The 15294-nt window shown below is 42.1% G+C and overlaps 1 protein-coding gene across 3 annotated transcripts in view; it reads right to left on the bottom strand.

Annotated features, from left to right (window-relative positions):
• Nucleotides 1-14607, bottom strand: part of PIK3AP1 (phosphoinositide-3-kinase adaptor protein 1) — a 40152-nt gene extending 25545 nt beyond the window's left edge. The window contains exons 1-2 of one of the 3 annotated variants that reach the window (XM_069864229.1): nt 14473-14607; nt 297-445 (exon numbers count right to left, since the gene is read on the bottom strand). In XM_069864229.1, the coding sequence (XP_069720330.1) occupies nt 297-371 (75 nt within the window). In that variant the 5' untranslated portion in view covers nt 372-445; nt 14473-14607. Of the gene's footprint in view, nt 1-296; nt 446-3510; nt 3634-14472 lie in introns of those variants that run through there. The other 2 variants (XM_069864228.1, XM_069864230.1) reach the window with 2 other exon arrangements.
• Between the last annotated feature and the right edge of the window lie 687 nt (nt 14608-15294).

Here is a 15294-nt window from a genome sequence, read left to right as displayed (position 1 = left end):
CACAAGAATGGAAGATAAGAAAGAGCGCGTACCTGCCTCACGGCACACAAGATAAGCAGCTACATTAAAGAGACTATCTGTCAGTAAGTGACATTGCAGCCTAGATAACACTAGGCACTGCATGTTACTAAGCTATTTCTGGGCTTAGGGAACAGAACTCATGAAGCAGAGACACTGAGGACAGGAGGCTAAGAGGGAAGGTGACAGAAAAGGAAGTAGGGACTAATTCCTAGGCCTTTAATGCTGTTGCACTAGCCCACAGTAAGAACATAGCCCAAGGAGCAGACATACAGTACCCCACACCGTATGCGGTCAGGCTGCACCACAGGATGGTACCCAGTGCTCTTGGATGATCCATGTTCTTCACTCATGGCAAGTGTGCGGGAGTAAACTGGGTTCTTTTCGTCTTCTGTTTCTGTATCCGTCACAGAATCACAGCCTGAGTCTGAAATAAAGCATAGAGAGTCCCGTTACATCACTCTCCTTTGCTGAAAATGCATATTATACACACCCGCCCTGAGAAACAGCCAGGGAGGAGGTGGGGTGAAACTTGCTATTCTTCTCAATGTAATGCTCAGAAAAGGGGATCTAGTTAAAGAAAGGAAACTACAGAGCTTCCTCTTTTCCCCCCTTACAAGGATTGGTGGGGAACGTTCACAAAGACACAGAAGTGCTGGAGTAGCACTGAACATACCTATGAAACTAACAGCAATGCCATTCTTTGCTGAGATGGATAGACCCTTCTCATGTTAGACAGGAAAATTAGTATATCATTGTCTAATATAAGAATGACCAGCAACTGGACTCATCTGACTCTAGTTGTGCACTGGGTACACTGCAGGATGGGCAGCAGCCTTTAGTCTTCGTCTCTTAAAGTAAATTAAGAAAACCGATTTTTCTTTCATTTCAGTAACATCTTTAGTTTTCTAGATCCTGCTTATGTTGCTTATCTCAACTCTCAAGTTCATTGTTGTGTCGACACAGTAGTCTGAAGGGATCTTGCTCCTCAAACAAGAACTGTAAGCTCCACTATCTATACAAGAGTGAAGTTGAAACATACCAGAGCCTTTGGCTTGAAGAATAACAGTACTCTACCCAAAATAATCCAAGAGTAGAAATAAATAAATTTAACCCTACAATTTTTATGTACAAAAAATGTTCTCATCCCTGTTTCCCAGTAAGAGCATGGATACTGATGGAAGAGCAAACAAACTGAATTGATATCACCAAGTGCAAAAAAACCTAGTAAGAGTGAAAATAGATTACATGTCTCCTACGCTTGCCAAGAAATACTTTTACTAGAGAAAGGAAGCAACAGACAATTTTCTACCTATTTAGTAGAGAACGCTTCCTTCTGTAGTCTCTGCCTCTTGATTCACAATTCACATCTTTTTCCCCTGTCACCCAAAACATGGGATAAAAGTCACTGACTTCCCCTGGTCAGAATACCAAAAGTAGCTCTTAAATCTCTCTCATGGCCAGAATTTTCCAAACCTTGGCAAAATGAGGAACTGTCAAGAATTTATTTTTTATTTACTACTTACTGTAAAACACATCTTTGAAGAGCAGTACAAATTATTTACTAGATAAAAATCCCAGATTTTGACTGGCATTTTTTTTTTAATTAGTAAGAAATGTTCTATTTAAAATGCTCAGTCCTGATGAGAAAGACCTTAGCAACCAACTGCATTATCTAAACTATGGCAACCACACAGCAAAGCTGCCAACAGCCCAGATTTTACTCAGAATCCCCCAAGCTCTGGATACATCCAAGTTTCCACAAATCAAGCGAGTTAAAGTTCATAAAGCAGACTTCTATCAGGAGTTCACGTCCTGATCTATTATTACTGCTACCAATGGCTTAAACTTTGGATGTCTGAAATTCTTTCTCATGCACTTTTTTTAAAACATATTTTCTATACATTAAAATGGAATTTTATGAACTGCATGAATGCAACTTTTCTTTCAGGAGATAGATTTTAAGCCACAAAATTGTAGTGAATCATTGAGCTGAAATTTTTATAACAAATAGTGGTGCACATATGCTTGCTTTAAGTTTGTGAATCACTCCACAAGGCAAGAAAGCCTACTCACGTGAGTACAAGTAGATGGCTGCTTTCATGTTTGCTGTAGAAAGAGCAGAGCCAAAAATCTGCAGCTCTGTAAAGTTCAAGTAAGGTATCACCACCAACAAAGACATTTCTTAAACAAACCTAGAATAGTACGTGTAATTTAGCAAATAGATTTTAATACTGCACCAACACAAATCCGCAGATTCAACCAAGAAACAACTTTGACACAAGGCTATGTACTAGTGGTGGGATTTTCAGACAGTGGTACCAAGTATTACAGAAAATGAACTGAGGTTTTAATTCCTTAACTCAATATTTTAATTGATACTGTCCAAAGTCATCAGCAGCAAGAGCCAGTCCCAGTTTTGGGAACCCTTCTCTAAGGGAAAGGTGGAGAACTCTCACCTGGGAGTGCCGGGTTGCCCAGCTACACAAAAGAAAATAAAGCACTGGTCCCACATCCTCCCCTTACATGACAACTATCACATCAGGCAGTTAAGCATATGCAGAGTAAGACATCGTGTCTTTTAGGGAGGACGAGGAAAGAATACTTATTTCCAGCACAATTAAATCAGAAAGAGTAAGCTCACTGCTGATAACAGGGAGCCAATGGTGACCAAATTACAGCAAAGCATTAATGTTTCCGCAACATACACACAAGCTGGCACTTGCCAGCATCCTGAGACTAAGGGCATCACCCTCACCCTAATATGGAACCATTAGTGTGGTAATTTGGACCTCGCTTGCCCAACATACAGTTCATTTCAGAGAAAAATGAAACCTAAAGCTGTGGATCCGAGATACAGCATCTACAGTAAGCAAGAATAAGAGGCAAGCAAGGAGAAGCCCCCTGGTCTCTCTGTTTTACTGATATTATTTGTTACTACAAATTAGCAGACAAACAATAACTTGAGCTTTTAAGAAGTTCTCATGTGGCTTGATCCTGTCTTGTACTTCCGCATTCTTGTAACAGATTTGACTGCCCAGAGGTCATATGTAAGAACAGAGCTGTTAAGTAATATGGAAAGAACTGAGCAATGTTAATCAGTAATTAGATTAGCAGCTGCCAAAATGAGCATACCGAGTTTCGGGTGTAAATAACTCATCTGTGTTTTCATTCAAAAAATTCTGAGATTCCAAATGACCAACTTCACACATAAGCAGTGAAGTGATGCTGTGGTCATCCTGCAATTTTCAGTCACATGCTACTGACCCGAGAACACATAAGCACTGGAAGAGGAAATCATCCCTTTACATTCTATAATATCCATGCTTTAAAGGGCTGAGTTGTTAGATCAGGCTTCCCGCTCACTAAGATACTTGAATAATGACAATCCATTTGCATATACAGATTCAGCAATTTTATCATTGTAATTATGCCCAGGCTAGCAAGGCCTTCTCTGAGATCAACCGCCTCATTAGAAAGTTAAGTGAATACCTGAATTGAGCTTCTCCATGAGCAACCACTGTAGGTCAGCAGCTCGTGGTTACAAAGGGCTCTGACTTGACTGGAGGGCCTTTCTGTTCCCCTTTAAACAAAAGCTACCTCAGGCCGTGCTTGACAGTCTGTGAAATACTTGTGAGAACAGCAGCAAGAGGAGATGCGGTCCAAGAAACCCAACCACATTTCCCCTTGAAGAACATGCCCCTCTCCAGGAAGCATCAGTAGCTAAGCTACAGAGAGCAGCCCCACGCCTGCTCTTTCTTGCCTGCCTTGCCCAGCTTCCCACACAGCTGCCCTGCAGAAACTCACGCAGGGGAAAAGCCCAGGGAAAACGCAGACGTGGCCATGCAATTCACGAGCCACTGAGCAGCGTTAGAAACTAATGCGAAGCAGCCAGTTATTTTGACCTGTTGCTGCACAGCTCATGCAGCTCACTCTGTCATCCATTTCCTACTGGCTAAGCTGGTGGGCTATCAGCATGGAGCTGACAGCTGTGGTTTCTCAGACGTCAGCCCCTATACCACAGGACACGTGAATGCTCGGAAGGAGTCAGCAGCCTCTCCAGATCATTCTGTCATCCAGATACTCATGCAAATGGCACAACTGGGCAACAGTTTGTCTCTACAGGCTCTAAATGTGCAGACTACCCCCTCAAAGACATCTGTGAATGCTTCCCACTATCCATTGACCAGCCCACAAGACTAGAAAACTAGCTTTCATGAAGCCTCAGTCTTTTACCTTAATAAAGCCAGAGCAAGAGGGAAGTCCCTCAAAGAGAGCTCCTGCTACTACCTGAAGCTTGCAGCTGCCCAGCTTCCTTTTCCAAGAATGAACAAAGACATTAAGTCTCCAAGGGCAATTCCAGCTGCATTTGTGAGAAACAGGCAGAGTACTGACAAAGTCAAGGAAAGCAGGAAAAGTCATCGCGTTATGGTAACCTCACAGCCCCTGCTTTACCAAGGAGATACATGCTCAGCAGTGAAACATCTTGTGATAACCCCTCAAAACTGGGCTATACTGTAGCATTTCCTCTTTCAACAGAGCAGAGAGAAACATGCAGAAAAGTAGCAGGTCAGAAAAAAACCATAGGAAAATGTAAGACTTGGAAATGTGTTCATACAGAATAAATAAAGTATTCGTCTCCCCCTTCTCTCTAGCCCGCTCACCCCAAGCAGGTCGTCTACAAGCACAACACCTAAAAAAAAGATTCTCAATTCTGTAAAGACAGTGGTCGTGTTTCATTTGTCCTGTAAAGTTGGAAGTTGCAATAAACTAGTTCTCATCCTTCATTAAGGAAACAAGCTGGTTTTATTACGCAAAGTTTTGCTTGTGTCAGTGCGTGCATGCTTCCTTGTGCATCTCTTAAGGAAGTTGTATCCTTACAAAGAATACAAGTGGGTTATTAAGCGACCTGTTACAGAACCAGCATTCCAGTAAGTTGTGAGACACCAGAGGGTAAGTTGTGTTTACCTTTGTAACCAACAAAACAATCTATATCCTTTATACTAAAAAGCACACATTACTCTACAGTTCCTCTATAAAGCACATCTCACCCAAACTTCAAGGAACAGGCTTCCTTTGTTATTTTTTAGAACTACAGACATCTAACTGAAATGAGAAAAATGCCTTTGCAGCACAGTACAAGAGGCTTTCATGATCAACACAAAAAATTTAACCCAAGTGAGTTCATCTGTTCACTTTTCTTAGTTCAGCATTCCAAATGCTGCTTCCAACTTATTTTTTAATTTCAACTTTGAAATAAGAAGTTTTGGGAGAAAGTTAAGTTATCAAAAGTTGTTTACAATGCCAAAGGCAACTCCATGCCACTCCTATAAGTGCTGTAAGACAGGGATGAGAAAGTGGGCAATTAATACTGTACTTGGGTTGCAGGAACAGGAAACTCAGCACGTAGTTCTGAAAACAGTAAGGTTAAGAAAGGAAAGTCCAGAACGCCACAAGAGTAGAGAGGACAGAGAAAAGAAAGTAAGAAGCAAATATATTAAAAATACCAGACACTAGAAAAGGATAGTAAAAGAAAAGCCTCAAGTAGCTGGGGAACTGGCAAAGAATAGCAAGGTAAACCACAGGATCAAAGGTACCTCCTGTGGGAATAATCTACTTTAGGGACAAATGTCACCAGTAACTTGCAGTTGACTGCTTGGGCTGGGTTCCAACATTATTCATGTCAGATGAAAAATGAGACTGAGGATGCAAAGTCAGATGCGAAATGACTGTGATCAGACTGATGCATATAACCATCGCATCTCACATGACATTTCCTGATGTACAGGTAAGAACCCCAGATCAGCATTCGCAACGGATGGAAATTAACACAACTCTGGAATTCTTGTCATACAGTGCAGCACAGGTAACAGCTGAGAAACTACCTACCACACATCACCTGTGTAGCAATACCCCTCAGCCTCCTCTGCCTTCACTGCAGATTATTACTAGATGGGCTCTTATAGTTCAATCTGGAACCATCAGTCTGCAGTCCCTGCTTCAACAGTAGGTCAGGAAGGTACGCTCTGGGTCTGTAATGCTGCAGATTGCATGAAACACTATCCACGAAGATCTAAGAACAGGGAAGTTTCACAGAAGCTCGTCAATCTCCCCAGGATGACAAGACAACATTCAGTAATCTTATCACAGAATAAAGAGGAATTTGCAATTTGTGACCTCCTGCAAAACTCTTTCAAGCTTACAGCTCTTGTTCATTCACTAGCAGCCCTGAGGCAAGAGCAGGACATTCAATGTAAAGAACTGAATGCACCTGAGATTGTGACTCTCATAGCTGCCATGTGCTGGGAAAAGCACACAGCCTGGATCCAGCACAGGTTTCCCTCCAATCCCAGTAACAGACAGGTACTCCCCAAATATAGACTCCTGTTCTGAGATTGCGCCAAATTCTGCTCTTGGAAACCTCATCAGATGATCTTGCACAGTCATGGAGAAGATATGTCTTCTTTGGTTACCTCATAAAGCATGAGTACTAACACTGCCCCTACAGTCCTGTTACTTGTCCAGAAAACACTTAGTTACAAATCAAACGCACACTGGACTCCAGAGAGTTATTCTAGTTTAGTGAGTCTCCTGAGCTGCACAAAATAAATAAATAAATCCATGCAGTTGCCTGGGGGCATACCTTCACACCAGAAAGAGCCATAACAGTTTAAAATATAACTACACCCATCACAGCCCTCCTTCCCCTTCCTGTTTCCCCTTTTTGTCTTTACTTTCACCAGGGGTTATGGGCCACACAACAGAACCGGTGGAAAAGAGTACATTTGGCTGCGTCAGCGAGATGCAGGACCAGGATTTCTGCTTCAGCAGCTGACAACAGGGTTGTAAGCTCAGCTGTCAGTCCCTGAACTTCAGGATGAGGAGGAACATTTATATATTTCACTTAGACCTACTGCAAAGACAGTAGCTGCCAGTTTAGGGGTGAAATGCAGAGTCCCCCTTAAAACACAGAGATAACACAGTTTATCTGACCATGCTTAGAGTACACTACAAATACAAAGTTTATTCAGCTTGTAGTTCTTTCACTAAAGTTCAAGCAAACATAGCACACTACGCCTGCCTCAAGCCAAAAGTATGGCTGTTCAGAAACTGCAAGTCATTAAAATTCTTTAAACTCTCAGTTAGTCTGAGGGTCTCAGAGGCCTAGAGGTCAATCTGTGACTGGATTATGTGTATAAACCTAAAAAACTATTAATAATTGGGGGGCATAGGAACAGGACAAAGACGGGAAAAAGCTTCTGAGGAAGATACAGGATTCCAGCTACTCAGACAACAGACATTGTGTACATGACCAAAATCTCAAAAAAGAGGGACTGGAATAGTTCACTTCAACCACCTGTGCCATGAGGAGACAACACATACTGAAAAAAGTGTACGCATGGCTGATGATTTTTGAAGCTGGCAAGAACCGCATTACACCCATCACTGATTCAAGACTTCCAGAGCAAGCACATGAAGAAACAAACATTCAACTTGATGATTAATAATCTCTCTTCTTGCAGTAGCTCTTTGCTTCAGTTTAAGCAAAATGCATAACATTTGCATGACAGAAAAAAACCTGTCCACATAAAAGCCCACAAAGCTGGAATTCCACCTAAGAGAGCTGAGTAGCTGCATTGGAAACATCCCACCAGGAGATAACTGTTTGACTGAAGGTGTGGTTCTACAAGTGGCTTCAGTAAATCTAAGGTCACACTATTAAGTGGACTACCACTCTTGCAGTCCAATGCTACACCAGATCATCCAGCCAGATTAAAGGTCAAGAATGAGGCAGACCATTCTATTTTGCAGAAGTCCATGCTAAGGTCAGTCTATGCCACTGATAAAACTTTCCTCTGGAAAACACAAGGTCCACAATTATTCTCAAGTCATTTTTGAAACACATTGGAAGTTTTCTGTGATATTAACAAACAGCCATGAAAATCCTACAAAATGCAACCCAGGAAGTGAAACAATGGTCCAAGGGCACAAAGGTCCCTCAAACAACCCGAAGTCTCCTCCACACATCTCTTCAGACCTCTGTAAAACATCTTTGGCTTGACCACACACTCCTACAAAAATTTTGTAGGAATTATTTCAGCTCTTCCAAACTTGGACAAAGCCATCAATGCTGGTCACTGGGCTCCTATTTTAAGCAAGCGTTTGAAAGCCTTGCAGTTCACACTGGCAGATACTTAGAATTAGGCTCACTCACTACCTTAAAGCAGCCTGTGGGAAGATCTACAAGCTACAGAGAAATATGATGAGTATTTGTGTTGTGCATGAAATCTGCTATAGCCTGACACTTCCTAACCACACCAGTTTCTGTACTTTTATGAGTTCTGGACTATGATTTCATTGTCTCTGTCAAGAAAGCTATTATGCACCTATGCTAGCACTGCTCAAATCTCAAGCTGTTACGAAAGATAAGCCGTGCAGTACTGCTTTTAATGTGCATAAACTGAGACTCTATGATGCACCTTGATGACAAACAACGATCCATCCCACAGCTTGGAAGACTATTTCAACTGCTTGATCCCATTTGCTACAGACAGATAAGGACATTCATGCATTTCTCTCAGCATCACTCGGGGGCTTAGTTAAGGTTTCTCTGACTGCTTTAACCAGAGCTCAGAAATCTATGTGTTTCCAGCAGCAGTCATTTACAACCATACCAGCATCTGCAAAAGGCATGCTACCAGTATGCTCAGCCAACCTTAACTCCTGTGCAAGAGCGTCACAGTTTCCTCCCTTTCACAGGCAGTGAGAACCAGCCAAGCTGCAGAGCTCCCAGATAATGCAGCAGATTCTCATTGCACCCAGAGGGCTGATTAATACCTCACCCATTCCTCTTCAAAGGGCAGGGTCAAAGAAGCATATCTTCTATTTCAGCACTATGTAACATAGAAAAATACAGTTTTAAGAATTCACTTAATTTTTCCCCTTCAGAGACAGAAAAAAAAGGAGCAAGGGAAGGAGAGAGCATTGCAGTACAGCAGGTAATCGTGTTACCTCATGGTCTTCAAGGTTACTCCAATAAGCTAGCAGAAACATAGGCAGGATTTAATTCTTTTAAAAGGCGACCACTCAGAATACACTCTTCACAAAGCACCGAGAGCCAGAAGTAAACATAGAATGGTCCCCAGCTTCACATTTCTCTGTACTTTTAGATCTGTATATTGATTCCTCTCCCTTTCTACCTCCAGCTTGCTTCCTTCACTGTACTCCCACTATCCAAACGGACACTAAAGATCCAAGCAGAGATCACAAACTTGGCACAGGCATCTACATCCAATCTGCAGCTTCTAGAATCTCCTAAGGGACAAAATGGATCTCACAGAGAATGGCATTGGACCGAAAACTCTTCAAGAACACAGTGAGGATGTGGGACCACAATATGAGGGCTTGAAGAGATCAGCTGGTGAGGGTAATACAATGCTAGGATCTCATCTAGAATCTCACACAGAAAAGTAAAGATATTCCAGCAGGGCTGGAAGAACATCACAGTAAGTTACAGCTGGGGCCTGTTTACAAGCTGGAGCCTTAGAGATTATAGCTCTCTAGCAATATACCAAGTGCCAAAGCACTGTCTTCTATAAGGCCAAAGATTAAGGCCATTTCATAGAGGTATTGCTCTGACATAACCTGATGATCCTTATCTAAGATGACCAGAGATGTCAAATTAATTGACTGAACTCTTTTTGGCTGCTTTATTTCCAGGATGTATCCTTTAAGGGGGTGACACAACTTTTCCATAAAGTACTTGGCAATGTCATGCCTCTTCTAGCAGTACTACTTTTTGCATCCAGCGTTCCTCAATAGCCAAGCTTTATAGAATTTAACAAGCAGCACAGGGAAGAGCTGCTACAGAATTTGGGTCTTGTTCTATCTCCACATGCAACAGCAAACTCCAGAGGCACTGGGAATCACACTACAGCATGCCTTGTAGGAATATCTTCCCATAAAGGACAGAATGGCTCTGTGGGGAGAGAGACTGCAGTCCTCAGTTTATAGCATCCCCTCCACTACTACCTCACCTGCAAGTCTCAGTGTTAGGCTGACCAAGTAGTCCTGACTGAAGTGCTATGTGACACAGACACATCAGATGCTACTGTCAGAGGAATAATTACCAATGTCACTGTACAATACAGAGCACTAGCAATTGAATAAATTGTTGTACTAGGCACCCAAGATCACCAATGTCCTATGCTAAAGGGTGCAGCTCTTTTATTGTCTTGTGGCTTTTGTGGTTTCTAGTGAAAAGTTGCCTTTAAAAGTATCCAATGTGAGTTAACATGTTTTTAAGGGAGATGCTTGAGCAGGGAGGTTGGACTAGATGATCTCAAAAGGACCATTCCAAACTGAACAATTTTGTGGCATGCTTTTAAATTTCATTCATGGTTTCACAAGTGCAACAGAAGAAAGTCAGGAAGTTAATTCAATATTTGGACATGTACAGGAGGGAGAATAATAGCTTACACCATTTCTGTTATGCCATTTCCCTTCCCAACAAAAGCTCACTGCCTTGGTTTCTGGCACCTCTCTCTGAGCCTCCCAGTAAGTAGATTAACATTCCAGCACTTCCCCAACTACCAGGCTCCAGCAAAATTCTCATCTTCCTTCTGACTGCTGACTGTCCTTCGTATTCAGCACTTCCTTACACCCATTTCTGATCCTTCTATTTTGCAAAAACTTTGCTGGTACTGATCTTCCTTTCTTGCCCATTTCACTGCATGAAAGCTCTGCTCAGCCAAGGCTGCACAGCTGTTACATGTAGTTATCATCTTAACAATCTCTGGCAGATGTCAACTTTCCTGAGTTTTTCCCTGTAAGAGATTACTTGGGTACAAAAAGTTCAAAGGCACTAAATAATTATTATATGCTTCGGAAGCATCAATTTTTAAAGCAGATTTGAAATTTTTCAAGACAACTTATCAGGGGCTGAAATAAACTAGACAAGTTGAAATGTGCATAATATAAAACAGATATCAACTGAGCTTTGAGAATACGGGAGGAAGACAAAGGTCACTGACTCCAGCTGTGCGGCACAGACACCCAGCTGCACAGTGCACACAGCACATCATAGTGCGATATCCAAAACAGCTTAAGTAGCAGACTGGTCACTGCACACTTGCTGATGACGATACTCTGCCAGACCTGAGGTGGTTTGTACAGTGCCACCCTGAGCATTTACATGTCCTTAACACTGTTACAGTATCGCCTGCAAAACTTCCCCGCAGACAACAGGAGTGCCTGCAAAAGAAAATCTTCATGCCCTCTGTAGCTTCCCACAATTAAGAAATTGTACAAGTAAAAATGCTCTACAAGACAGCAAGAGTCAGTGCCAGCACACAGTCAGTTTTCAACAAGGCCAGATGAGTGCTTCCTCATTTCTGAATTCATACTAAGCTAACAAAAATTAAAATAGCTTTCATCATGTGATAGGTGGGGGTGTCATGTTCCCATGATACACTAAACAAACCACAGCCTAACACCTGCACCAGAGGCAACAGCAGCCTGAGCAGGGCAAGCGTTCAGGCTCTGGAGAGGTACTTGTCCTCACCACGTTCTGTGTCATATACTCCACTAACTCAGGATTCAGCTATTAGGAAGTTGAAGCTCAGTCATTTTTGCATCAGGCTTAGTTTTCCAATGTGTGCCAACACTGCTATTATAATACTGGTGAATACATGTGAAGAGAAGCACTTCCCAGAGGAAGACACCTAGACAAAGCATTTCAAATGTGGTCATAAAGATTTCCCTACTAAGTGCCCTAGGAACTGAGGGCTGCTTTAGTCAGGAAAAGTTCAGTCTGGTGTAGAGAATGGACTTCACCGAGACCTTCTAGAAGTGCTCGACTTCAAAGCCTTCATCTAAAATCTTAACAATGAAGCCCTGGGAGCAGAGCATGGTCTGTGTTTCTCTACGGGAGAGGTCTGTTGTCACAAACACTCTTACTTTAAGTCACTTATGCTGGGGCTGGCTGCAACACGACTATAAAGTAGATGCTATTTTTTGATTACCAACCAAGAAGAAAGTTTTCACAGTTTCACCCAAACAGAGAAATACATACACCTGGGGTTGTCTTCTCTTTAGAGGAAGCACCAGAACATTTGCATTTGAGGCCATTCACAAAAGTCCGTCTGTAGAAACTCATGATGGAAGAGGTCGCCTAGTCAATTTTTTTCCCCATACAGGAGTAGGATCTAATATATTAATCCAAATACTTCTGCTATTAAACCAGGCTATCTTTCCTTCACAAGAGTCAGAGTGACAGCAGACAGCTTGGCTCGACAAATCTCTCTGATGTGCAAGCAGCTAACAGCTCATATCAGGTAGGGCTCCTACAACAGTGACGTAAGTCCAGAAATTCTAAACTTTTGTGTACCAAACTATTTGGAAAATCCTACAGCAGACACCACAGCAAATGAATTTGGGTTTACCTCATTTTTTTTGAGGTCAGTCTGAGATCATTGTATGCTTGTTCAAACTAGAAAACAGAAAATAAGTTGGTTTTTTTGTTATGGTTATGTAGAAACAACAACAAAAAGCCAAAGTACAATCTCCCTTTCAAAACACCATTTACATAAAGCTAAAGCACAGGGGTTTTTTTTCAGTATACGCTAACTTTCAGCAGAGATGACACCTCTGGAGAAAGACTCTATGTCCAACTTACTGCAAAGAAGTTTTGCTGTAGATGTACAGCAGCCAGACCACTAAACAGTCAGACACACAGATATACTTCCCTAGCTGCTCAGACAGACAGCACTGTGCTACTACCAAGGCTCACCAATGCTCCCTCCCAGGCTGGACAGCCAGATTAGCTTAACAAGATTAATTGACTGCATCCAGCATGAAAGAGAGTGGAGGTTTCTCTTTAGCTAAACAAGACTCTGCATTCAGCACATCACTGCCAACAGACAGCTTTCCCAGCATAAAAATCAGATTTTGGGTGCTTACCTTCAACAAACATAGTTCCTCTCTGTAGACAGAAGCAGTTGATACAGAGTGGTTTCTAGATGATCCATTTCCATGCCTGTTCCCTTCACGTCAAACTCTTTGACTTTGCACGTGCCCAAGCCAAGCAATATGGGTGAAACCCTCTCACTAGTAGGAATCCACTTGGCTATGTGAAATCTCCCACTACAGCCAGACCATGTAAAGAAGGACAGAGATCCTCATGCTTCCCCACTCCACCTCCAGCCCAGGAATCAGAATTCTTACTCCTGCCCTGTGTTGTGCTTTGTGCACTCAGAATGCAGCAAGCCAGTAGAGACTGGTGAGAGATGGCTCCAGGAAGAGATTTCAGGATCAACATCCCATGTACTCTCACACACTCTACAGCTACACTAGAACTTACTCCTACTCTCACCTAAAATTACTCTAATAGTCCTCAAACATGTTAAGTAAAACCACTAATACTAGCAATCCAGAGATAATGTTGTTTAAACTTCCCTAACTTCGAAAAGCATATTTAAAATCAATAAAATACTGGTGTTGTGCTCTAGACCAGAGTTTGAGTAAAAACAGTAACTACACTGTTACTTTTGCCAGGAAGTTTCAGAAAAACTAATTTAATCTCTGGTCAGTTTGGGGTGTTTTTTTTTCTTTTTAGAGTACAAAAGCTCAGCCACTGTTTTCTGTCTACTTAAAGGCTGGAAGCAAAGGAGTCAGACCACTTCAGCCGTAGGTTATCCACTGGGAAACCAAGACATTTTAGGAGTGTTTCAAAGGGAGATGCAAACTTTAGGGCGCACAGGTTTTTGAAAGGCAATATGAAACTTCTTTTGTGACCTGGTTACTTCAGAACACCATCTTCAGCGCAATCCCCAAGTCACTTTTTTTCAGGAAGACTGTTCTGGCCGAGATCACAACTTTCAAAATTTATTTTTACCTTAACAGCTTTGTCATTGTGATTATTGCAATTGTTATTCTGGCATAAAGCACCTTTATGTGCACAACACCAGACACACTAGAACTCACTAGCGTGCACTGCCTCATTTATGCCACTAAATATAGATAAATCTTAGTCCAAGATGCAACCCCAGGACTCAAATCCTGTTCAGGCTGACAAAGAACACTGTAACCCTAAGTATGGCAGCGTGAAGAGGCGATTGCTTTCAGACTGGTTGGGTTATTTTTAAAGCCATCTGTGTAATTCTCCAATTAATCTCCGCTATTCCATCACAGGTAACAAGATAGCCTAAGACAGTGTCCAAATTCAGAAATCCTCTACAAGTTACTGTTTATCTCTCCTGAATTAGAGACCAATTGACCAGGCACAGGAAAATTGGCTTTCAAAACCTCATAGTTTACAAGTGTTGTGCAATTTGCTTTAGTTTTCTTCACCTTAGTAAAACATGTTACCAGTGTAAAAATAAGAATAAATAATATCACATATCTCCCTCTTCCAACCCCTGACCAGGAAGCGCAACTCCACAGATGCTACCTTACCTTCTGAAATAGCCTTCTTGACAGCTGCAAGGTAAGCATCAGGCTCATCATCATTTGTGAGTTCCTGCCACTGAGTCCAGTCCTTGAAAAAGGTCAAATAGTCATCACAGTCCGTAACACCGCAGAACAGCTTGACTACTTTGTACGGGGGCCATAAAGCTTCCTGGAGGCTCTGCAGGACAGGAGGGAGATAAAAACTCTGCACCAGCTCAGCAGATAGCAAAAGGATGATGCTCCGACTTTTGCTGAAAAGGTCCAGCTCCTGGTGAGAGATGGCAGACTTGCCTTCCAGCTGGTAGCTCAGAATCCGATGCTTTCGAACATGCCGAGTAAATAGGAAGAGATTCTGGAGGTACTCACACCATTCAATGGCATCACTTGCATACACAATCAGCACATCATATCCTCCAGGGGCTCCTGTAAAGGTGCAAGATGATCACAGGGAGGAGGATAAAATTCAAAGTAAGAAATGACTCACAGCTTTGCAACAAAAAAACTACAGGGCTGTCCCTATAATTCATGTCAGAAGCTCCAAAGCACTTTAAAAGAACAGGAGATAAATCCAAAGTGAGGTGTTCACAGCCACAGAGCGATTCTAAGAGTAGTTGAACTCTTAATTGCATTCAGCCCACTAAAATTTCAGTAGTTTTTTTTCATTCTCCAAAACCTACTTATGATGAAGGGGATTTCCTGTGTAATTTCAAGTGAAACGAACCACATGTGGAGATCTACAGATTTAAAGCATGTTGATAGGAAAACAAACACACAAAAATCTGACCTCCAAAACAAACTAGCCGGAAAAGGGGAGTTCACCTTTGCATG

This window comes from Phaenicophaeus curvirostris, chromosome 9, assembly GCF_032191515.1.
Source record: "Phaenicophaeus curvirostris isolate KB17595 chromosome 9, BPBGC_Pcur_1.0, whole genome shotgun sequence".
NCBI classification, from domain to species: domain Eukaryota; kingdom Metazoa; phylum Chordata; class Aves; order Cuculiformes; family Cuculidae; genus Phaenicophaeus; species Phaenicophaeus curvirostris.
Note: the sequence above shows the minus strand (reverse complement) of the source record. Positions and strands in the feature narration are given on the sequence as shown.